Consider the following 24817-nt stretch of genomic DNA (forward strand, 5'->3'; position numbering starts at 1 on the left):
CACATCGAATCTGGCCCTGCAGCAGAGTGACCCCTAAGAACCAGCAACTTCCAGGACAGCAGATTTGGCCTCAGAGCAGGGAATGTGTCCCTCATGCTGCTTTTAGGCCACTAGGTGCTCTGGAAACAGGAGGGCTCTAAGTGTAACCTATAGCACAAATGGCCCATCTGGGGATGTAGCTTAGTTGTAGAGCACATGCTTTGCATGTATGAGGTCCTGGGTTCAATCCTAGCATCTCCAGGTTCTTTTCACCCTGCTGCTTTGCTCATGCCCTGCAGGAGTTTCCATCCTGCTCAGGGAGGGGCTAGTGCCAAGGGCCTGGACGGTCTGGGGTTTCTGCTCCTAAGTCTCCTCTGCACATTTAAGATTCCCACCTGCTGTGCTGCTTGGGACAAGGGTAGATGAGAAGGAGAATCCTCCAGCACTGGAGGAAAGGTCCCATCTGCACAGACTGAGAGGCAAAGACTAGACTTATTTCTTGTCTGGGCCCAATCTTTTCACCTGCTATAGCCCTTGTTCCAGCTCAGGTGGTAGCTAGGGGATGTCTCATGACTGCAGCCATGTTTGTTCAGTTCCACCCTCTTATAGAGCTTTGGTACAAGGAAGGAAACTTTTGTCTCCCCCCTGGGTAAATGCCCCAGGATTATGATGTATTCATGTACCAGGTGACTTGGTAAATTTTCCCTTGATAAACCCCCCCCCCCAAGCCTTCATTCTTCCTGGCCTGACTCACAGATGGGGAAGGACAGAGCCATCTCCAGTAAAGTGTCCTGGTTAATGGGCCATCAAGAATCCAAACCACTACTAATGGCCCACACTTTGCATCATTACAACAGGACCTCAGAGTTATAGTTCATATTTCTAATTTCAGATCCAAGAATGATCGGTTCATACAAATAGGATGAACACACACCGTAGATTATAAGCTTTGTAATTATACCTTACAAGAGACCTTTTGAATGAAGCATAGTCCAGTCACTTTATATTCACACTCATTAGCATACTTTAATAAAATCCTATGGAGTGCAACTTCACAACAGGGAAAGGGTTTTACTGTGGCACCTGGGAGCAGTTGAGTTGCATGTTCAGGTTGTGGTATGAGTTCCTTCATGTTTCTCGTAAGCACACAGGGACCTTCGCGGGTGCTCTCGATACAGGAATGGCCCAGATATGATAAAGTGATGGGAACTGCATTTTCCTTTTTTATTTCTGTATTTCCAATGACATTTCTGTTTGTGATTTCATTTTGCTTTGTATAACTGTGTTTTCTCCTGGATTTGATATTTAACAAAAAAAAGAATACGGCCTCAGGGCACCAGATGGAGGAGCAGGCGGGGCTAGGACTGCTAAGAGAGCGAGAGTAGCAGGTTTTCTGTATAGTTTCCTGCCCTCATTTTTCTTGACTAGTTTCTCTTCTGTATGAAATTTGCTTTTTGAAGAATATGAGCCTAGCTAGCTCAGTTGGCAGTGCATCAGCCTTCTAATTTGAGGATCCAGGGTTCAAGTCCATGGTGAGGCAAAGAAACACTTTCCCCCTGTGACATACCCAAAGAGTTTTAGAAGGACCCTCCTTGACTTTAGTTTTTCCTTTTCAGGACATGGCCTTTCCCAGGAAGAGCCCTTTACTGCCTGAGACTGAAGGTGCTACTGCCTCACCTGTCCACTGGCCTCGCAGTCTGGAGGAAGAAAGGCCTCTGGGCCTGCAGCAAAGTGCTGGGTGCTGACTTTTTCAGCAAATGCAGGGCTGGCCAGAGAGGCATGTTCCCACTGAGTCCTCCTGCCAGAAAAAATTGTCCCCACAGACAGGGGCGGCTCCAGGCCCCAGCACGCCAAGCGCTTGCTTGGGATAGCAAGCCACGGGGCGCTCTGCCGGTCGCTGCGAGGGTGGCAGGCAGGCTGCCTTCGCGGCATGCCTGCCTGCGAAGGGTCCGCTGGTCCTGCGACTTCGGCGGACCTCCCGCAGGCAAGCTGCCGAAGGCAACCTGCCTGCCGTGCTTGGGGCGGCAAAATGCCTAGAGCCGCCCCTGCCCACAGAGTCCTCCCTGCTGGAAGTCTACAGTAATCAACAGGTGCTCTGCTGGTCCCATGGTGTAAGGGCCAGCACTCAGGACTTTGAATCCTGCAATCTGAGTTGAAGTCTCAGTGGAATCTGAGAACAATTCCTGGGCCACAAACCCTGCTGGGTCTTCCAAAGCTCTATCTTGCTTTCTCAAAGGCCACGAAAACCTCTACAAAAGGTTTTTTTCTCCTGCTGATAATAGCTCACCTTAACTGATCACTCTCGTTATAGTGTGTATGGCAACACCCAATTTTTCATGTCCTCTCTGAGTGTGTGTGTGTATTTTCCGGCTGTATTTTCCACTGCATGCATCCAGTGAAGTTGGTTTTAGCCCAGGAAAGCTTATGCTCAAATAAATTTGTTAGTTTCTAAGGTGCCACAAGAACTCCTTGTTCTTTTGCAGATAAATTAATGGAGGTTAAGTCCATGAATGGCTATTAGCCAGGATGGGTAAGGAATGGTGTCCCTAGCCTCTGTTTGTCAGAGGGTGGAGATGGATGGCAGGAGAGAGATCACTTGCTCATTACCTGTTAGATTCAGTCCCTCTGGGGCACCTAGCATTGGCCACTGTTGGCAGATAGGATGTGAGGTTGGATGGACCTTTACTATGTGGGAATCAGGAAAATTATTAGAGAAAAAAAAGTATTGATAGCCCTAGAGGTGTTTATGTTGTTGATCTCCCTTGCAGATTCTCTGATGACTAACATGGGCAAAGTGCCCACAGAAGGTTTTCCCGCACTCACTGCATTCATAGGGCCTCTCCCCTGTGTAGATTCTCTGATGGGTAAGCAGGTGTGAACTGCGACTGAAGGTTTTCCCACACTGACTGCATTCATAGGGCCTCTCCCCTGTGTGGATTCTCTGATGTTGAGAAAGGGCTGAGCTGTCAGTGAAGCATTTTCCACACTCAATGCATTCATAGGGCCTCTCCCCTGTGTGGATTCTCCGATGTTGATAAAGGCCTGAGCTGCAAGTGAAGCATTTTCCACACACACTGCATTCATAGGGCCTCTCCCCTGTGTGGATTCTCTGATGGGTAAGAAGGTTTGAGCTGCGACTGAAGGTTTTCCCACACTCACTGCATTCATAGGGCCTCTCCCCTGTGTGGATTCTCTGATGTCGAGAAAGGGATGAGCTGTCAGTGAAGCATTTTCCACACTCACTGCATTCATAGGGCCTCTCCCCTGTGTGGATTCTCTGATGGACAAGAAGGTTTGAGCTGCTAGTGAAGTTTTTCCCACACTCACTGCATTCATAGGGCCTCTCCCCTGTGTGGATTTTCTGATGGGTAAAAAGGTTTGAGCTGCTAGTGAAGTTTTTCCCACATTCACTGCATTCATAGGGCCTCTCCCCTGTGTGGATTCTCTGATGCCTAATAAGGTGTGAACTGCGACTGAAGGTTTTCCCACACTCACTGCATTCATAGGGCCTCTTCCCTGTGTGGATTCTCTGATGTTGAGAAAGGGCTGAGCTGTCAGTGAAGCATTTTCCACACTCACTGCATTCATAGGGCCTCTCCCCTGTGTGGATTCTCTGATGTTGATAAAGGCCTGAGCTGCTAGTGAAGCATTTACCACACTCACTGCATTCATAGGGCCTCTCCCCTGTGTGGATTCTCTGATGCCTAATAAGGTGTGAACTGCGACTGAAGGTTTTCCCGCACTCACTGCATTCATAGGGCCTCTTCCCTGTGTGGATTCTGTGATGCTTTATAAGGATGGAGTAATCACATACGTTTTCCCCAAACTCAGTGCATGTATTTTTTCTCTTTCTGCTGAGGATTTCCTGTTGTGTTGTGGTTTCCTTGAGATCCTTCTGAGTTTCCTGACAGGAAATACATTTACCCACTTTCTCCCCTGGCTGGTTTCCCTGCTCTCCTTCTGGTCTGTGCTGAATGTCATGGGATTTTTCCTGCTTATGACTCCAGGACACATTCCTTTTCGATCTTTGTGATAATGCTCTGTGTTTATCCACTTGCTCAACATTCTCCTGCTGAGAATTCTCCTCCTCTTTCTCACCTACCATTGCGTCACCTGCTGTGATACAGACAGAAACCTCAAACACGGATGGAAAGGGGAAGGCCAAACCAATACAAGTACTGGAGAGAGGTCAAATAAAAACAAGAACTGAACTCCCCCAAGTTCTTCCCCAAACAGGAGAGAGGAGGATCAATTCAGGCTTCACATCCCATCCAAATTCACAGGGGGAAGGGAGGAAGCTACTGCCTGGTGTCCGCTAGTGTCTACAGGAAGCCATGAGCTATATTTACCCTAAGGATACGACCCCTGCTAGGGACAATATTGAACTGAGAGACCTTCCAAGGGCATTGTAGGGCATCCCAGATGTTTCCTTCAGGCACTTACAGATTCTCAGTTGGTTTAATATTTCCTCACCTGTGCAGGGAGCTCTCAGGATCTCTCTTTCCTCTGAACCTTGGAGGTCTGGGACCCATGGCTCTTCCCCTTGTTCCAGCTGGGAGATCACATCAGGTTGGGAAATTGGAAACCCTGCTCAGATGAAAGAAAACAAAGGAGGTCACTTGATTTCATAACTTTGTCATAAAAAACATTCTATTAATTTAACTTCAGTGCTTAGTGTGACGGGTGTGCCTGGGGCAGTCCACACTGAAAATGCCAGGGTCAGGGCAGGATGAAAAAGGGAGAGCAGATGCTCCCAAAACTGGTGGTTAACACTGAAGTTAAACTCAACGACCAGTCACAAACTGTGCTTCTGATCCCACACACGGGTTATCGAGAAGCTGAAAAAAGAAATCACACGGCCCCCTTTATTGCATTCCAGTTCTCCGACTCCCAATCAGCACCTAGGTCCAGTACAGTGAGAGGTTATTTAAAAACTCTGCTCATATACAAAATGTTTTCTGACCCCAAAAGATCAGCCACATTACAAGATCACTATAGGTTTGGATCTTACCCAAAAGACCACACTGCCAGCCAATCCTTTAGCATGGAAAGACAAGACACGACACGACACAAAAAAAGTTGTTAAATGGAAAAGCAGTGAGATGCATTCCAAAATCTATATATCAGGTTATTAGCAGTATTGTTGAGCTGCTGGCTTGAAAGTCCGTCTGGAACACATCCACAAGTTCGATGGGTCTTTCAGTCCTTTGTTCCAGGCTTCAATTTGTAGAGAAGTTGCTCCAGAGGTAGGAAGAGGGATTGAAGACAAAATGGAGATGATGCAGCTGCCCTTTATATTCCCTTTGCCATGTGGCTTGTACTTCCTGTGTCCCAAACACAAGCTTCACAGCACATGGCATGGAAAAGCCTCATAGGTCTCAGCACACAGACATACCCCTGCATGTCTTGCTGACTCAATAGGTTTATGCCCTTGATCAGGGATGGGCAAATTACGGCCCACGGGCCACATCCAGCCGACAGGACCGTCCTGCATGGTCCCTGAGCTCCCGGCTGGGGAGGCTAGCCCCTCCCCCACAGCCACACCACCGTGCGGGCAGCGCTCCTGCGGGGCGGGGCTGTGCGCTCCTGCTGGGCAGTGTGTCTGGCTCTGCGTGGTCCACGTGGCTGCCAGACACGCTGCTCTGAGTGGCATGGTAACGGGGTCGGAGGGTTAGATAAGGGGCAGGGAGTCCTGGGGAGCAGTCAGGGGACAGTTGGATGGGGCGGAGGTTCTGGGGGGACGGGGGCTGGATAGGTGTGGGAGTCCCAACGGTCTGTCAGTGGACAGGGGGGTGGATAGAGGTCAGAGCAGTCAAGGGACAGGTAGCAGCGGGGTTGGGTAGGGGGTGGGGTCCTGGATATGAACCCATATCCACACCCCTGCCCCCTGACAGACCCCGGGACTCCTACGCCTATCCAACCCCCCAGTTCCCCATCCCCTGACCGACCGCCCAATCGTCCCCTGCTCCCTGTCCCCTGACTGCCCCCCAGGACTCTCTGCCCCTTATCCAACCCCCTGGCCCCCTTACCACAGCCACGCGGCTCGCCGGAGCTAGATACGAGGTCCCTCAGGAGCGTGCAGACCGGCCTCCTTACCATGCCATTCAGAGCAGTAGGAGCTCGCAGCCCCACCGCTGCAACACTGCCCAGGAGTGGTGGGCCAGAGCGCTGGTGGTGCGGCATGTTGAGTCTGCAGTGGGACAGCAGGGGTTAGGGAACAGCAAGGGAGGAGAGGGAGAGGGGAGCCTCCCCATCCGGGAGCTCAGGGGCCGAGAAGGCTGGGCCCGCGGCACAGATGTGGCCTGCGGGCCGTGGTTACCTACCCTGACCTACATGTTAGTTTGTAAAAAGAACAGGAGTACTTGTGGCACCTCAGAGACTAACAAATATATTTGTGTTTTATCTGCATTTCTTTTGTAAACAATTCTGACTTTTATGCCTCGTTACCTGTAGTCACTTAAAATCTTTTTTTTTTGGTAATTAACAATCTTGTTTTATTGTTTTATCCAACTAGTGTGTTTGGATTAAAGTGTGTTGGAAACTGCATTTGGGATGTAGCGGGGTGGATCCCCGCTCCTGCCCTGAAGGGTTAAAAACAGCCCTGGGAGGGGGCTGTGGCTGGAGAAAGCAGCTTTTAGGCTGGGCTGATTGGGGGAAGTGGCTGCAGCTGGGGCCACGCCCCAAACAGACTCAGCTGGCCCTATAAAGGCAGAGAAGCCAGGGGCAGATAGAATCTCTCTCTGTTTGTAGAGGGAGATGGGCCTGGCTGCAGGGAGCTGGACACAGGGTACCTGAGTGGAGCAGGGCTGGGGAAAGGCAGAGGAGCTGGGGAGCTCCAGCCTGGAAAGCCCCAGGCTGCGGCCTAGCAGAAGGCAATAGGTACTGGGGGGTTGCAGAGGGCAGCCCAGCGGTAGGCAAAGGCAGCAGGTCCAAACCCTCCTTGCCAGTGATGAGTGGCTGATCCTGCAGTCTGCCCCAGGGTGTGGGGCTAGACGATGACTGGCCTTATACTGAGCCGAGGTGGGAATAGTGGGTGGGAGTTCCCTGGGGAGAGGAGACCCTAAGACTGAGGGGTTACTGCCAGAGGGCAGCACCCCGGGTAAAGGGGCACCAGGTCCAGGGAGGGACACGGGGGGCCAGAGGAAAGGCGGATCACCGGCCTGCAGAGGGTGCGCTGGAGCTGGAATGAGCTAATTCCCAGAAGTCACCAGCAGGGGGTGCCGCAGGGGTGAGTCCCCTCATCTACATGGGATAACAAGGCAGGTGCATGTCATTTTCCACTGATGAAATGACAGACTTCATATGAGCTTGCCTTGTTCAGTAGTGTGCTGGACAGGGAAAGATGCACAATTCTGGGGGAAGTCTGGGAACAGAGACTTTTCTGGGGTTTTCCTGTGCTGCACTGTAACTCATGAGTCGCTGACTAGCAGCACTAAATACTGTGTAGCTGGGAGCGAGTTACATGCTGGAGACTGTGTGTTACCTGCCCAGGAGCTGCTCTCACAGAAAAACAGTGTAAAAGTCACCCCAGCCTTGGGAACTGAGGGGACACAGCTGTTCAACACTCCAGATTGCACTGTGGTTAATGTCACAGACACTCAATTTCAAAGAGGCTCCCAAAACACAGAGAAAGTAAATCCATGTCCCAGAAATCCAAGACTCCAGAGAGAGGGCAAGTCTCCCTGCCACTGCTTCTTGCTGATGGAGAGGTCCAGAGACAAAGAGAGAGTCCTGGGAAGCTGGGAACAGGAAGCATGGGCTGGTGGGGTTCAGTGGAGAAAGGGAACAGGAAGGGCAGGGACAGTACTGAATGCAGGATCTCAGCAGTACTAGATGTCAGGATAGCACATAGTGCAGCCCATTGGAAAACATAATCCCAACTAGACATATAAAATGATGAGGTCTAAATTAGCTGTTTCCACTCAAGAGAGATCTTGGAGTCATGGATAGTTCTCCGAAAACATCCACTCAATGTGCAGCAGCAGCAAAAAGCGAACGGAATGTTGGGAATCATTAAGCAAGGGATAGAAAAGACAGAAAATATCATATTGCCTGTATATAAATCTATGGTGCACCCACATCTCGAATACGGCTGTAGGAGCTGGATTTTATAATGTACTGTGAGAATTTAATGTATGATTTGATTTCATCCTGTCAGCCACCCTGTTTGAATAGCAGAAAGGAATGACAGACCAGAACAATCCTTCTGACTGATTATGGTCACCTTTTGTTTTAGGATAAGTTACACTGTCTACTATGGTTTCCTCTATGTATTACAAATTAGGCACTCTAGTTAAATCTACATGTCTTTGTTTTAAGGTTTAGTAAGTAAGAGACAGGATTCTCTATTGTGTCTATGTTAAGTAGATTAGAGAAACACTGAAGGCAAGGTTTCATTTGCAATGCCTTTTGCTCGATATAAAATACTACTGTTTGTATTCTCAGTGGGTTTGTGTGAATGAGGATGTATGCATCAGGAAAAGAGAAGGTGTAAAGGCCATTGTTATAGCCAGAGTCAAGGAAGAAGGAGTCAAGAGACTTAAAGGACATCAAAGAATCAACAACGTGCATCCATAACGAAGGGCAGATTGATGACCCTGAGGTAAAGGCTGGCACCCCTGAGGACAATTGATTAAATCAGAACAAAGGACAGGTTGACCCTCTCGGAGGTGCACTGGAATGTTTACACCAGTTAAGAAGTAACCGATCACAAACTGACACAGCAAAATCCATAGAGTTCAACAAAGGAAAAAAGCCTATAAGAACCAGGGTGCTTGGCCATGGGACTTTGGGTTTGTCTTGCCACACTCCAGGAGCACTGGATCGTGACCGACAAGAGCCCAGCCCCACACTCGTGCTCAATCTAACTGGCCATTAGATTGACTCGAGCTACAAGAGACTGGTAACTATGAACATCACGGGAAGGGTGACTAAAAAGCATATGCTAACTGTTATATTCTCAATAAATGCTGTGTATTTACCTTCCTCTACAAAGATCCCATGTGCTTTGTAGGAGCATAACACTGCATGCAGATGTGGTTGCCCCGTCTCAAAGAAGTTTACTTATGCAAACAGGAGATATTTGACACTGTGCAATACTGTTCCTGTGTTCTGCAGCAGGGGAGGGTCTGTGGCAGTGTGTGGGTCACTGGCATATTGGGGTGATGCAGAGACAGGACAGAGCAGAGGTGGCATTGTGGGGCTGGCATGAACCTTTTCTCTGCATTTCCCCTTCCAAGAACTGAGGGGACAGGAATCCTTACCCAGCGAGGTCACATTCTCATAGTTCTCCTGCATGACGTCTCTGTAGAGGGCTCTCTGAGCAGGGTCCAGCAGAGCCCACTCTTCCCTGGTGAAATACACAGCCACCTCCTCAAAGGTCACTGGCCTCTGAAAGAGCAAGAGTCCAACACTCAGTACCTGCTGCCCCACTCACAGCCCCACTATTTGTGGGGGAGAGAAGCCAATCAAATGCAAGCTCTGGGTGGATCACAGTCAGAGTCCCACCCCCACCCCATTCAGAGCATCCTGGAAACACCAAGTTAAGGGGACAAAGCAAGAGCCCCTTGTCTCTCTCAGCAGATCCATCACAAGCCTACTAGCCACAGACCGATACAGGAGATGGAGCCCCTAGCAGGGACCAGGGAGAGCTCCCTGGTAGGAAGCCCAACACCCTCCCCATTGTGAGGAGCTGGATATGAAGGGAGGGGAATCTCCCCTAAACCTCACTGGTGGGTGCCCCTTTCATATCTCACAGCAGCCGCTGGTTAGTCAGGTCAGGCTCCAGCACTGGGATTCTGGTCAGTTTTCCTAACCCCAGGTAGGAGGGTTATTTTCTGTTTCACAAATTAGGGTATTTTCACCTCCTAATCTCATAGGTCTGTTCCTAGAATCTGGGCCATTTATTAAAATACCCCCAGCAGGAATGTCACAAGCTGTCCTCCTCCCTTCCCCACCCTGTGCATTTCCTGCCCGGCTCCAAACCAGACTGTGCAAATCTTCCCATCTCCGGTGTATTTGCTGTCCCTCTCCCTCCTGCAGGAACCCACCAGCAACCCCCCGATAATCCCTACCTGAACAGGCTCCTCTGCAGCCATTTCTCTCCCCTGTCCCATGGCAGGATAGGATGAGCTGGAGTGAAACACGGACGTCATTCTGCAGCCTGGGAGGGTGAGAAGGGCAGTTGTGGGGGTTACAGAACAGGCTTTAGTTAATTTCACAGGACGATTCCCCCAGGCCCTTTCCTTGCAGACAGACATACTAGATTCTGCCATCCTGGGAAAATGCTCAATCTCTTTATTACAGTGTGGAGCTGGCCCCTCCTGCCAGGCTAAGCCCACAGAGAGATTTTTAACCTTCCTTCTCCCTCTCCCAATCTCATAACTAAGTCTCTGAACACAAGGCTAGAAAGAGCAGAACCAAAGGTGTCACTGTGGGGGATTCCCTCGGACACTGACCCCCCGGGAGTCACACCCCAGCAGGGGGAATATGGAGTCAAGAACCAGCTTTTCCTCTGTCTGATCCTTTTCTTGATCACTGGAAAGTGGTTCTGCCCAGGAATGCTGCAATACATGTGTCTGGGTGCACTAGAGAGCTGGAAATCTCTCCCCCCCACTCATTTCTCCCACTGCCCCTTTCAGTCTCTCCTTCCCCTGTCCTCTCTCCCTGTCCCTCTGGCTGGGAAAGTCCCATTCCTGGGGGCTTTGCTCTCCCATGGCTGGATTTGCTCCTGGCAATTGCTAATGGGAGGAGAGGCTGTTTGTGTAGAGTCACTTTCTTGCCAGTCCCCAGCACTTTCCCAGAGGACTTTCAGTTACCTGGAGTCTGTGGTAGAATTTGTATTAACAGGGCCCAGGGCTGCCCCAAGGGGCTAGGACCAGCTGGAGAAAGTCATCACCTGGGCCAGGCAGAGAAGCAGCTTTAATTAAGGTCACATCCCAGCACAGAGCCCCGCTGGGGGAGCAGCAGCTGCTAAGCCTGGTCTCCCAGATCACAATGGAGGCTGCAGCGTCGGACCCAGGAAGCTGAACCCAAATATCCCGGGCAGAGAGGGACAGAGCGTTTGGCCAGCTTCCCTCCTTTAGCTCTCTGGGGAGAGCAGCTAATGAGCCCCTCCTCACAGGAGAACTGCTGATCTCATTTGCCCCACTGTCCATCTGGAGTCACTCCTTGTCTTTCCATGCAGTGACTCTGGATTAACAATGGTCTCAATGAAACCAGATTTCAGAATGAATGAGTCCAGAATGTTGTGGAAGAGACCATTGTGTGGCATTTCTAGCCCCCTTCCCACCTGCCGCTCCCCCAAGATCTAGTATAAGGACTCGGGGCACAAATTTTCCCAATGGAACTGGAAGGTCCTGGAGTTTTCAAGATGTTTGATAAGTGGCTAGAAAGTTATCATGGTGACTGGGCCTGGCTGGGGAATGCTGGGATGTGCTTGGAGTCAGGATTCTGGCACAAGCTGATCAGAGAGAAGGAGCATGGTTAGTAGCAGCCCCCAGAGCCTCCATCCAGGGCCCCCCAGACACCCCCAGTACCCAGAGCCCAGACCCCGCAGCCAGAGTCCCACCAGATATTCTCTGGGACCCAACCACCAAAATCCCTGAACAGGAACTCCAGATACCCCTCAGCACCCCACTGGCCAGAGAAGCCCCACCAGACCATCACTGGCAGGCTGGGAATCCTAAAGGTTCCCCCCACCAAGAGCCCCCAACAGCCAGGGACCACCCCCCCAGGGGACCCCTCACTGGGAATTCAGTCCCTCACTGCCTGCCCAGGATTCCCCTACTGCCTGCCTAGGACCCCACCTGCCCTCCAGCAGGACCTGCCAGGCCATTTGCCTGGGACCCCCTGATGCTTTACAATGGGACCCCTCCCTCTGCTTGCCTGGCATCCCGACCTAGCTCCTGGCACTCCCCCACCCAGTTCTGTGCATTGGGCACGACTGAGCCCCTGGCACAGCACTAGGCTCCCTCCAGCCCCCTGCCCTGCCTCCCCAAGAGACGCCCACCCTCACTGTTCTGCACCAAGTCCCCAGTGCTACCCACCTCCAGGACCCACAGCCTCAGGGCTGGGCACATCAGAACCCACCCCCCCAAACCTCCAGAACCCCCTGCCCAGTCACCCAGAGGCCTCCCCCTCCCACAATGCCCCTTCAGCTCCAGCTGCAATCTCCCCACACAGACACCCCATCCCCTACCCCAGCAACAGTTACCTCACTGTGTCTGCTAAGTGGATAGAAAGTTATCACTGCCCCCTGCTGGCCAGTCACACGGGCAGAGGGATCCCTGGGCGGTGCTGCTTTAACAGGAGAATGGAAGGGCAAGAAAGGTCCATGCCCTGTCACTAGCTACATCTTCGCACTGCGGGAAGCAACCCCTCACAGAGGCCATTTGTCATGGGCTTTGGGACACTTCTGGACCCACGCTGCACTCAGAGTGACCTCCTCACCCAGTGCCAGCTGGAGAAAAGACAAGGGTCCAGCCTACTCTCCTGTTACCAGCTGGGAACCACTGATCCCCCAAACAGGGGGAGGCCTCTGGGTTTGATGGGTATTAAATCCGTTTAGAGAGGAAAGTGGAAAATCAGAAGGATTTTATATCAGGTGTTGATACGACGTAAAATCTGAGTGTTTCACATCAATATCTGATAACTGAATAGAGAGAAAATGGGCAACATTTGCCAATATTTTATATCCATGTTCAGGAATCTGAGAAAAGGTGTAAATTTGAGATTTTCTTAGTATTTTATAATTAAAGAGACAGGGAAAAATCTCAGGCCATAGTTATTTAGAAATAGACAATTAGAGAAAAAGTGGGGCTTAGGATAATTTTTAGATTTGCAGAGAATACATATCAGAAACTACGCAAGTGATAACATGAGAGGGGGGAGGGATAGCTCAGTGGTTGGAGCACTACCCTGCTAAACCCGGGGTTGTGAGTTCAATCCTTAAGGGGGCCATTTAGGAAACTGGGGTAAAAATCTGGGGATTGTTCTTGCTTTGAGCAGGGGGTTGGACTAGATTCCTCCTGAGGTCCCTTCCAATCCTGATAGTCTATGAACACCACCAAGATCTGAGGGGATTTTATATCACTGCTACATAACTAGAGGGAAAAGGGGGACTGTTGGACTGGATTTTATATTACTATCCAATACATATACACAAAGTGATGGTTCCTCCCACCCCCACAGGCAGCAGGGAGCCCTGTGAGGAGCTGCTTTAAGAGGGCAAATGGGGGGGGGGGGAGGTGGCAGGTCCCTGGAGGAGGGAAGGGGGCAGCAGGGGGGATGGGCAGGTGGCTGTGTTGGGAGTTGGGGGCAGTAACTGGGATTGGGAAACCGGGGTCCGGGCAGCCCCCACGGGGGACACGTGCCCCTCCCGCCCCCCCCGGCAGAGAACCGGCATCTCACCCCCGCCCCCCCCGCCAGGGGCAGCCACGTGCTGGGGACTGACCCAGGGCAACAATTTCCCACCCGGACAAGGACAAATCGCTGCAGGTAAAACGGGGGGGGAACCCCCCATGGGGGAGATTTTAAATGGACATTGGAGACTCGTGGAGAGACCGGGGGGGGGGGGCACAGGGGAGCCGAGAGAGCGGATCGGGGCGAATCTCCCGGATGTTACAGCCCGAGCGAGACCCCGAGAGAGAAACGGGGCAGAACCGGAGAGACTCTGTGCCGGGGGGGGGGGGGGGCGAGAGGCGCCAACAGGGACAGGAGACAATTAACCCCCCGCCCCCCTCCCGAGGCGGCTCCGCGGCTTCTCCCAGGTTCCCCGGGGCAGAGTCACGTGCCCGCCCCCCCCCCGGGGTCTCTCACTCACCGGCTCACACGGAGGCGGCAGCAGTAGCTTTGTTCTCCCGCCCCCAGCGGGGCTCGCGCGGAGCATGCGCAGTTCCAGCTGCTGACCCCTCCCTTACCCGGGCTGGAGAGGGCGGACGCGCCCCCGGGGCAGGCTGGGAAATGTAGTTCCGGACTCTCCCTGGACCGGAAGTGACGTCGGCCAGGGAGGCGGAGCCGGAGCGCGAACGGGTGCCGGGCGCTGCGATTCTGTCTGGCTCGTGCGGGGCCGTTGGAGCCTCTCCCGGGCCGGAGAAGGTTTGTGCCGTTGTGCTCTGGGCATGCGCAGATCGCGGCGGGAGAGACCTTCATTAACCCCCCCGTGCCCGGCCCGGGCTCTGCCCCCGCTGCGGAGCTGCAGCCTCCAGGTCCCGGCGCGAGCTCAGTGCCCCCCCCGGGGGCCCGGCCCGGCTCCGCCCTGGGGCCCCGCGGGGGGTCCAGCTCCACTGGGGTCCCGGCGTGGGCTGCCGGGGGGGTCCCGGGGGGGCTGGGAAAGGGCAGGGGAAGTGTCGGTGCAGCCCGGACATGGCCGGGGGCGCCGGTGACCCCCGAGGAGCGGGGAGAGAAAGGGGGGGGCTGAGACCCCCTCGGATTTACCGCTGCCCCCCCGAGGGGACCCTCCGCCCCCCCCGCCCCCTTTCGCCCTAGAGAGCCACGAGCAGCCCCCAGGGTGACCCCCCCTCCCCCCACCCCGGAGAAGTTCCCAGTCCCCCCCCCCCATTGTGCCCCATTTTCTCTCCCCTTCGCCAATGGCCAGTTCAGAGCTCGGGTTTGGGGGTTTCCCCCATTTCCCCTGCAGGGATTTGTCCTTGTGCGGGTGGGAAATGGTTCCCCCGAGGGATTCCTGAGCTGGGCAGAGGGTGAATGGGCAGAGGCTGGGGGGGCCCTGAGACAGGGACACCTCTGGGCTGGGCTGGGGGGGGCCTCTCTGCTGGGAACGGGGCCTGGGAAGGGCCAGGAAGGGAGGGAGGAGCAAGTGTCCCCCATGGAGATGGCCCAGCCCCAGGTTTCCCAGTCCAGCTACTTCCCCTCCCCCACCCTGCCCAACCCAGCAGCCCCCCCCCCCCGTGCCTCCTCCATCACCTGCTAGTCACATTCCCAGATCCCACTGCCAGCCCCTCCTCACAGCCAGTGACCTGACTCCAGCCCCCTCCTTTCCCCTGTGAAAGCCACATCACCCAGGGCTCCCTGCCGGCCATGGGAATGTGAGGTAAGAAGAATCCATCCCATTCTGTTGTTGTTTTAATATCGCTGTATAATCCCCTCAAATTTCCCCTCTTTTCTCTTGAGTGGTTGAATGGTGACATAAAATCTCCCCACATGATGCTTGTCCCTTATATTGGCAAATATATTGTTTGTGCCCCATTTTTCTCCTCCGTTCTGAAATACTGATATCAAATTCTCGAAAATCTTCCCACTTTTCTCTCCAGGTGTGTGACTGAGATCAGGGCTCTTATCGTACTGAGCGTGGCCCTGTTCTGCCAGGCGCTGCAGAGACAACAGGTGAGATCAGACCCCACTGTTGTGCCAGGTAAAACTGAGACCTGGACCGAGATCACGGCCCCTCCCTTGCGCCAGGCAGCGAACGACTGCGACCCAAACCGCTGCCTCCATTGTGCTGGGCACTTCAGAGACCTCGACTGAGATCTGTGTCCCCGTTGGGTCTGGCATTGCACTGACCCCGACCCAGATCACGCCCCACCATTGTACTGGGCACTGCACAGACCCTGACAGAGATCCTGCCCCCACATTTTGCCAGTTGCTGCAGGGGCACTAAACAAAATCCGGGATCCTGTTATGCCGGGAGTTGCAGAGCCCCCGACTGAGGTCAGGCCCCCTGTTGTGCAGGGCTCTGCACAGACACTGACCATGGTCAGGGTCCCCATTGTGACAGGTGCTGAACAGACACCCAGGGTATCTCTACCCTGCCATAAACCCCCCCCAGCTGGCCCATGGCAGCTGCCTCAGGCTCACAGGGCTCAGGCGAAGGGGCTGGTTAATTGCAGTGTAAATGTCTGGGCTCGGGCTGGGGCCAGGCTGTAGGACCCTGCGAGGTGGGAGGGTGCCAGACCTTGGGCTGCAGCCCCAGCTGGAACATGGACACCACCATTAAACAGCCCCACAGCCTGAGCCGTGTGAGCCCAAGTCAGCGGGCACGGGCCAGCCGCCGGTGTCTAACAAGTTTGCATGGAGAATTTGGGGCAAAACTGGGAACTGAACCCAGATTGTTTGAATTCTTGCCTCTCCCCTTAACCCCAAGCCCAGCGTGTGTGTACAGCTTGTTTTGGGCTGTGTTTGCCTTGCATTGGCTTCCAAGGGAGGCTGTGGAATTTCCTTCATTGGAGGTTTCTAAGACCAGGTTAGAGATACACCAGTCTGGGAATGTCTAGGGATACTTGGTTCTGCCTCATCACAGGGGGCTGGAGTAGACGCCTCTCAAGATCCCTTCCAGGCCTACACTGAAATAATTCTCTTTTGTGCTGTGTCCTGTTCTACGCTGAGCTGTTTTGCATGGTGCCATTAGGAACTGTGACGCACCATGTTGTGTAGCAGTTTTATGATTCATTGTTTTGCCTCAGCTTGTTTGGTGCCTGTGTTGTGTTAGTTTGAGCTGAGCTCTTTTGCATTGTGTACTTTTGTCCTAGGATGTCATCGTTTGCATCGTGTTGCTTTCTTCTCCTTTGTATTGTCATTCTATGCTGTGGAGTGCAGGTTGTGTTTTTTCCCCCCTGAATTGCCTGACATTATGTTGTGGTGGGTTTTATTCTGTATGTTGGGTTTTTATATGTATATATTGTATCGCATCCTAGAAATGTAGGGCTAGATAAGACCTCAAGATGTCATCAAGTCCAGCTCTCTCTGCCGAGGCAGGACCAAGTATATGTAGATTATCTCTGACAGAGCTTTGTCCTACTTGTTCTTAAAAACTTCCAGGGAAAGAGACTCCCCAGCCCCCCTTGTAAGACTATTCCAGAGCTGCCCTGCCTTAGCTCTGGGGACACCCACACAGATCTGAGTGGTGAGCAGCTCTGGAGAGAGAGGAGACCCCAGTGAGTGGGCAGCTGGGTAAAGAGACTGAAGTTGGGAGGAGAAACATTGACGTGTCCGAGGTCACCCAGGCTGTCCTGACAGAGCTAGAAATAGATCCCAGTTCTAGTGCCACCGTACTGCTGTTTTGGGCACTGAAGGTCTCTGCCACCCTGGTGTTTTAGGCACTGGTGCAAACCCTTAGTACAGACAGAATTTACACTAGTGCACTCTGATTGGTACTGGTGCACCATGCCCCAGTTTGAAGGTTTGAGGTGGGGGTGGGGGGAAGTGACCTCACAGAGGCCTGGGGCTGGCTGAACAGTGCAGCTGGGAAGGGAGGGGCAGCAGTGAGCGCTGGAGGTATGAGCCAGGAGCACAGCCCCACAGGGCTGGACACTGACTTCTCCTGACCCAGGGGACACCCCCCCAGCGAGGTGGTTTGTCCAGGGATGCACAGGGTGTCTTGGCAGGGCAGCTCATCTGCAGTGCCTGCACACCTCTTCCTGCAGCCTAATCCAGTGTGCTCGGGGGACCTTCCCAAGCTGCGGGTGACGGGGCTCTGGAGCTAACAGGGTCTGTTCCTGGCTCTGTCACAGACCTGTTCAGTGACCGTGGGGAAGTCACAGCCCCTCTCTCTGTAACGCTGTCTCCAGTGACTCGAGAGCACGAGCACCAGCCTCGGGCAGACTGGTAAGAAGCAGGGAACAAACCCCAAATTGGGTGTGAGGTCTGTATGGAGATTTCACCAACCTAGAATCCAGTGTAAACACTTCAGGCTCTGTAACAGCATTAACATGGAATCACAGACAGTCCCCTTTGGGTGATCCCATATATCTTTCTGAGCTCCCCCCACCCCCCACCCCATACACACATGCTATAAAAACTCCACTGCCCATGAGGGCCACAATAACTGGTTTTCTGCATATAAAAGCCAGGGCTGGCATTAGGGGCAGCAAGCAGGGCAACTGCCTGCGGCCCCACGCCACAGGGGCCCCCACAAAGCTACATTGCTTAGGCTTTGGCTTCAGCCCTGGTGATGGGGCTCAGGGCCCTGGACTTCAGCCCCATGCGCTGGGACTTCAGCTTTCTGCCCTGAGCCTCAGCGAGTCTAATGCCAGCCTAATGGCAGCCCCCTGAAAGCTGCTCACGGCCCCCCAGGGGGCCCCAGACCCCTGGTTGAGAACCCCTGCCTTACCCCACGAATCACAGCAATGTTCAAGTTACTGCCAGTCCCGAAGGACCAGTCACTTCCTTAGGTCAATTGAATCTTAGATCTTCCAACAAAGACAACACTTGTAGCCAGTCCTGTCATAACCTGTATTAAGACTTGTTTAAAAGGAAAGGAGAGTTGTTTACAAAGTTAAAGCAGGTAATCCTATAGATGCAGACGAGTTGTCTTAAATATCAAAGGTAATAGAAGCTTCTATAATAAGCAAGCTCTACATATTCTTTAGGACTAACCCCGGCTAAGCAGCTGGGTATCTCTTGCTTATGCCTAGAAACTTTGCCCCCCAGAGTCCAAGCAGCATACAGATCATCAGTTCCTTCTGCATGGGGTTTTATATCCCCTTCCTACCATGTGCTCTGTCCTGGAAACTCAGCTAATGGGAAATCAAGAGCACAACAACAGTTTTTTGTGTCTTTGTTAACGTCCCATAATAGTCTCTCTGATGTTGATGGGCCTTTCCTGCCAGGCAGGGTGTAATGCATTCTATTGCCAATCAGCACTTTGCACAGGTAAAGTCTCTCTCCTGTCTGATGATTTACAGAGCCACAGAGGCTCCCAATGCAACTAGTCAGATGTTAACCCAGGCAGCAACTCACAAGCATTCAATAAAGTCTAAACACTAAACACATTCTTATGTTCACAGTCTGTATGAGGAGTATCTACTCATTTGAACTCGCTGGGGAGCCACAGAAAGGAACAAGATGTGCTGCGGCAAGAAGGCCCAGTCTCAGCGCCCCCGGGGTCACACTTGCCAAAAGCTAAAACTAGGCCCAGCCCATGAAAGGGGCACTGCCAGGAGAGACTGTATAAAGGCTGGAGCATCCAACAACTTAGTTAACCTGAGAGAGCTGCCTTGGGAACAGTGACAGGGAGAATCCCCAGAGTGACTCCTTTGATTCTGCTCGTCTCTGGCCTTTGGTTTATGGAATCACAGAACTGGAAGGGACCTCGAGAGGTCACCAGTCCAGTCCCCTGCCCTCAAGGGAGGACAAAGTATTATCTAGACCAGGAGTGACCAACCTGAGCCTGAGAAGGAGCCAGAGTTTACCAATGTAGATTGCCAAAGAATCACAGTAATACATCAGCAGCCCCCCATCAGCTCCCACCCCCTTCTCCCAGCGCCTCCCACCCATGGGAAGCCACACTAATCAGCACCTCCTCCTCCTTGCACCCCCCGATCCGCTGTTCACGCTATGCAAGACCCGGGGGGGGGGGGGGGGAATGGAGCAAGGGCACTGCAGGCTGAGGGAAGGGGTGGACTGGGGGCAGGACCTGTAGCTGAGTAGTGAGCACACCCAGCACACTGGAAAGTTGGTGCCTGTAGCTCCAACCCCGGAGTTGGTGCCTATACAAGGAGCCATATTAAATTCTAAAGAGCCACATGTTGGCCAGCCCTGATCTAGACCATCCCTGAGAGGTGTTTGTCCAGCCTGCTCTTAAAAATCCCCAACGATGGAGATTCCACAACCTCCCTAGGCAATTTATTCCAGTGCTTAACCGCCCGGCCAGTTAGGGAGTTTTTCCTTATGTCCAACCTAAACCTGCCTTGCTACAATTTAAGCCCATTGCTTTTTGTCCTGTCCTCAGAGGTTAAGAAGAACAATGTTTCTCCTTCCTCCTTGAAACGAACTTTTACGTACTTGAAAGCTGATCATATCTGCTCCAGACTAAACAAACACAATTTTTTCAGTTTTCCCTCATAGGTCATGTTCTCTAGACCTTTAAGCATTTTTGTTGCTCTTCTCTGGACTTTCTCCAATTTGTCCACATCTTTCCTGAAATGTGGCACCCAGAACTGGACACACTATTCCAGTTGAGGCCTAATCAGTGCGGAGTAGAGTGGAAGAATTACTACTTGTGTCTTGCTTACAATACTCCTGCTAATACATCTCAGAATTATACTTGCTTTTTTGCAACAGTGTAACACTGTTGACTCATATTTAGCTTGTGATCCACTGCGACTCCCAGATCCGTTTCTGCAGTGCTCCTTCCTGGGCAGTCATTTCCTGTCTTGTATGTGTGGAGCTGATTGTTCCTTCCTAAGTGGAGTACTTTGGATTTGTCCTTATTGAATTTCATCCTATTTACTTCAGACCATTTCTCCAGTTTGTCCAGATGATTTTGAATTTTAATTCTATCCTCCAAAGCACTTGCAACCCCTCCCAGCTTGGTATCGCCCACACACTTGATAAGTTTAACAGAGAGACTCTGCTGCTGGGAGGGTGTCACCCTGTCTCGGAGGGTTACACCCTGGTGGGAGGGGGCTAAGCCTGTACTGGGTTAAGGTCACTCTGTGCTTCACAGTGTGGCAGAACCTAGAATGTCCATTAGCAGGGAAAAATCCTGGGGGGAATCAACATGTGGAAAGGACAGAAACCCTGTCTGAATTCTCTCACATTGCCCTTCTCACCCTGGCAGGCTACAGAATAACATCCACGTTTCGCCCCAAATCATCCCCTCCTCCCAGGGGGAAGGAAATGGCTGCAATGGAGCTGGCTCAGGTAAGGGATTATCAGACAGCTGGTGGTGGGTTCTGCTTGGAGGGAGAGGAGCAGTAAATGTATAGGAGGGTGGGAGGCAGGAACTATCTAGGGTGTGGAATGGGAGGGGACAGGATGTGACAAACCTGCTGAGACTTGTGTACTCTAGGGTGTGATGGGTTGTCACCCCGGGGTGCAGTCTGGGGGGCTTCTGGGAACCGCTGTGCCCTCTAACCCTCAAGCTGGGCTGGCCCTTCTCACACTGCTTTGCTGGAGATTCAGCCAGCTTCTCCAGGCCCTGTTATCACCCAACACGACAGCAGGTGGCGCCATGCAGCCAACTGAGCTACCTGAGTGTTTTACCTAAGTCACTCAAGGACAGATAGAAGACAAAAGCCAATTTCCCAGCTGTAAGTGGTAGCAAACAGATCAAAGCAGATTACTTAAATGACCAAAAACTCAAACTAAGCCTAACATACTATCTGGATAGAATTTGAATTAGCAATTTCTCACCCTGACTGATGATAGAAGCAGTCCACCAAGTTTCCATACACAAGCTAGAAATCCCTTTACCCTGGGACCAACACTTTCCCCCAGTTCAGTCTTTGTTCCTCAGGTATTTCCAGGAATTTTCTTGTGTGGGGAATGAGGCCAAGAGATGACGTCACACCCCACCTTATGTAGCTTTTCCATATGGCAGGAACCATTTGTTCCAAACTCAGTTTGTGGAAAAATAGAGGTACCAAAATGGAGTTTAGTGTCATGTGGTCTGGTCACAGGCCCTACCATGTCCTGCTGAGTCATAGTAGCCATGACTCATAGGCTGGCTGAAACATTCACAGGAAGGCTAAGCTCTTCCATGGTCCATTGTCTTTGTTGATGAGCCATGAACACTGTCTGGCTTCTTTGTTGTACCTGAAAGGCTCGTTGTGGATGTTACCCAGAGTAAGCACATTTGAAATACAGATACAGAGTCAATATCCATAACTTCAGATACGAATATGAAACATGCACACAAATAGGACAATCATATTCAGCAAATCATAACTTTTCCAGTGACACTGAACATGACGCATCTTGCACAAAATGCATCATAATTATGTCCTAATCATTTGATAATCATACCACTAGGCTGAATGTGGGGTGTAGTGTCAGGGCCTAATTTCAAGGCACAAGTGTTGTGAATGGAACTTCCCTCTTTGTGGAACAGGAAATAGCCCTCTAGCCAGGGCTGGGAAAACTTCCCAGACTCCCAGTGCTGGAGCCTGAACCTACTGACACTTCATTAGTTACCACCAACCCCGATCTTTGTGGCAACTGCAAACGTTATCGGTGATGATTTTATATTCTCTTCCAGGTCATGGATAAGAATGTTAAATAGCACAGGCCAAGAACCAATCCTTGTGGGAACCCCCTAGAAAGAAATCCACTTGACCATGGTTCCCCATTTACAATCATAGTTTTTAATCTATTTAATGTATGCCGTGTTTATTTTGTGTCTTTCTAGTTTTCTAGTCAAAATGTTGTGCTGAACCAAGTCATACCTAAACTTCTGTAAGGCATATATTACATCAATACTATTAGTTGCAACCAAACTTTTGATCTCATCCAATAAGGATATCCAGTTAGTTTGGTTGGATCTGTTGTCTCTGAACCTTTGTTAATTGGTACTAATTATATTACCCTCCTTTCATTCTTTATTAATTAAATCCATATTCGCTGCTCCATTATCTTGCCCAGTATCAGACTAACACTCTTGTAATTAGCTGGGTCATCTCTTTTACACTTTTAAAATATTAGCACAGCATTAGCTTTAGTCCAGTCTTCTGGAATTTCCCAGTGTTCCAAGTCCTAATTATAATCACCATTAACAGTCCACCACACTCCTCCACCAGGTCTTTCAAAACTCATGGATACAAGTTATCTGGACCTGCTTATTTAAACATGTCTAACTGTAATAGCTGCTGTTCAACATCCTCGTGAGTTATTGTTGGAATGGAAAGACTGTCGTCGTCAACGTCTTATATGACTTACATCATCCGTTTTTCTCCAAATCCAGGAGAGAAATATTTATTTAACACTTTTACCTCTTCTACATTATTTTTGATAATTCTGCCATTTCCATGTAGTAATTTGCCACTTCCATTGTTAGGATTAATTTTGTACTTAATATACTTTTAAAAAACTTCCTTCTTATTTTCATTAATTGGTCATTTATTTCTGATAGCTTCCCTTGCTAACTTTCTACAATTCTGACCTTCTATTCTTTACTATTGACTTCCCCTTTCTTCCATATATTTTATTTGGAGAGTGTTGGGATTCCTACCAGGGAGCCACCAGCAGGGTCCAGAGACAGCCTCATCTCCTATATTAAGCTCTGGCTAGTAGGTATGTGATAAACGTGAAGACCCTGCCTCCGTCTGTCAGCTGGGAGACACAGAGGTTCTCTCTTTCCACCCTCTGATGCCTCCTGGCTGCTCTAGACAAGGTGAGGTGGGACTCTGTTAACATGTGCCTCCCGGAGCTTCCATTTACCTGGTGCTGCTGTTCTGTGAATAATGGGACTGTGAGTGGAGCAGCAGGTACTGAATGTTGGACTCTTGCTCTTTCAGGGGACGGTGACCTTCGAGGAGGTGGCTGTGTATTTCACCAGAGAGGAATGGGCTCTGCTGGACCCCGCTCAGAGAGCCCTCTACAGGGGTGTCATGCAGGAGAACTATGAGACGGTGACCTCGCTGGGTAAGGAGTCCTGTCCCCTGGGTTATTAGAAGCTGTGGGGTCTCTAAAGAACCCGAGTAGTGATAACTTTATACCTTTATTTGTCATACAAGTTTTGACAAGTTTCCTTGCCCCCCCTTTTTTGCCTTATCTCCCACCCACTAATATCATTTTGGACATGTGCCTTTTTAGTGCCATCAGTCATTTTAAATTGAATTTAATGTATCCTTATTGGATACATTAATAACTGTAGCTTTCATGCCTTTTCCTCATTTTAAGAGGAAAATATACCTCCTGTAGAATTCTAAATTGAGTAAATAGGTGTATGACTCATGCATGGCTTGTGTGACAGTCAGATGAGCTCCTCTTTCGATAGGAGAGCGTATAATGTTGCCATTCAGGACCCCACGGGTGAAGGGAGAACAGAGCTATGGGAGGGGAGGAGAAGGGGGGAGTAGATAATTCTGGGGTGCCAGGACATGGGGAGGGTGTGTGCAGGGTTAGAGCTAAGAAGCAGCAGGGAAGGACGAGGTAGTGAGAGGTGAAGAGGGAACACAAGAATCTCCCAACGTGCCGGCAGGTGGTGCCGGCTGAGAGTAATGGGAAGAAGTGGAGAGGAGTGTGGAGGAAGGGCACCGAGGAAGTGGCTCAGTCTCAGGTGTTGAAACTAAGTGGCCTGTCCTTGTGGAAGAGTGGGACCCCTTGGGTGTCTAGTGCACTCAAGAGGCACCTCCCAAGGACTGTTTAAAAGCCAGGGCATTGCAGAGATCCTATGGATCCATGACAGTGTGCCAGAGGTTAAGCCTTATGGGGAAAAGATATAAAACAAGAAAAGAATCTAAATGCGCTTACCATCGCTCCCTCTCAGTCTTCAGGGAATCCTGGTCCGTTCCAAAGTGTATTAAAACCTTCCTTAAAGGCTCACCTCTTGGTTATCAGGTCATGTCCATTTGTTAGAGGGTTTTCCCTTCACCCTCCCACTTCCCTGGTTCTTGTCACGCAGACAGCAAGCAGCGAAAGACCAGAAGTCTGAAGCACAGATAATGCGATGTTTATTAGGGTTATTTCCAAGCAAGCATATTCCACTGCCCTAATGAACTTACACCTAGAAAAATTAATTATGCAGCAGACAGAAACAATTAGAGAACCAGACTGATTAACAAGGTAAAAGTGGTGGCCATAAAGATAAAACAATACAGAAATGAGGGTTTCAGAACCACAACCATTGAGAAGTGATTTCTTGCCAGACAGGATGCTGTCAGACTAAGTTTTCATTAACCATCTTAAGATCTATTTCTTTATCTGGTGGTGATGGGCGCTATCAGGACAGGATCATCTTCCGAACAGCCCAATAGCACCTTATTTCAGTGTGACTGGTTTGGGATGTGAGGATGTGACCCTTCGCTTCCCAGCTTATGGCTGCCCCTGCTACTTAGCCAAAGGCCTTAGCCTAAGAACAAGGCCTCAGACTGTCACAGTGAGAGAAGGCCCAGACACAGGCAGACTGAGATTTTGATTCTTAGCTAGTTACAGGGGTATAAAG

General features: G+C 51.1%; 1 protein-coding gene and 1 pseudogene across 1 annotated transcript in view; one reads left to right on the forward strand and one right to left on the reverse strand.

The window, feature by feature from the left end:
* Positions 1-3841, reverse strand: part of LOC120375894 (zinc finger protein 883-like) — a gene marked incomplete at its 5' end in the record, with an annotated part of 252699 nt that extends 248858 nt beyond the window's left edge. The window contains one exon of the mRNA XM_039496912.1: positions 2782-3841. Coding sequence (XP_039352846.1) covers positions 2782-3841 — 1060 coding nt within the window. The remainder of the gene's footprint in view (positions 1-2781) is intronic.
* Positions 1-24817, forward strand: part of LOC120375648 — a 310655-nt pseudogene that overhangs the window by 282565 nt on the left and 3273 nt on the right.

The sequence above is a fragment of the Mauremys reevesii genome, linkage group 12, assembly GCF_016161935.1.
Source record: "Mauremys reevesii isolate NIE-2019 linkage group 12, ASM1616193v1, whole genome shotgun sequence".
Taxonomy (NCBI): domain Eukaryota; kingdom Metazoa; phylum Chordata; order Testudines; family Geoemydidae; genus Mauremys; species Mauremys reevesii.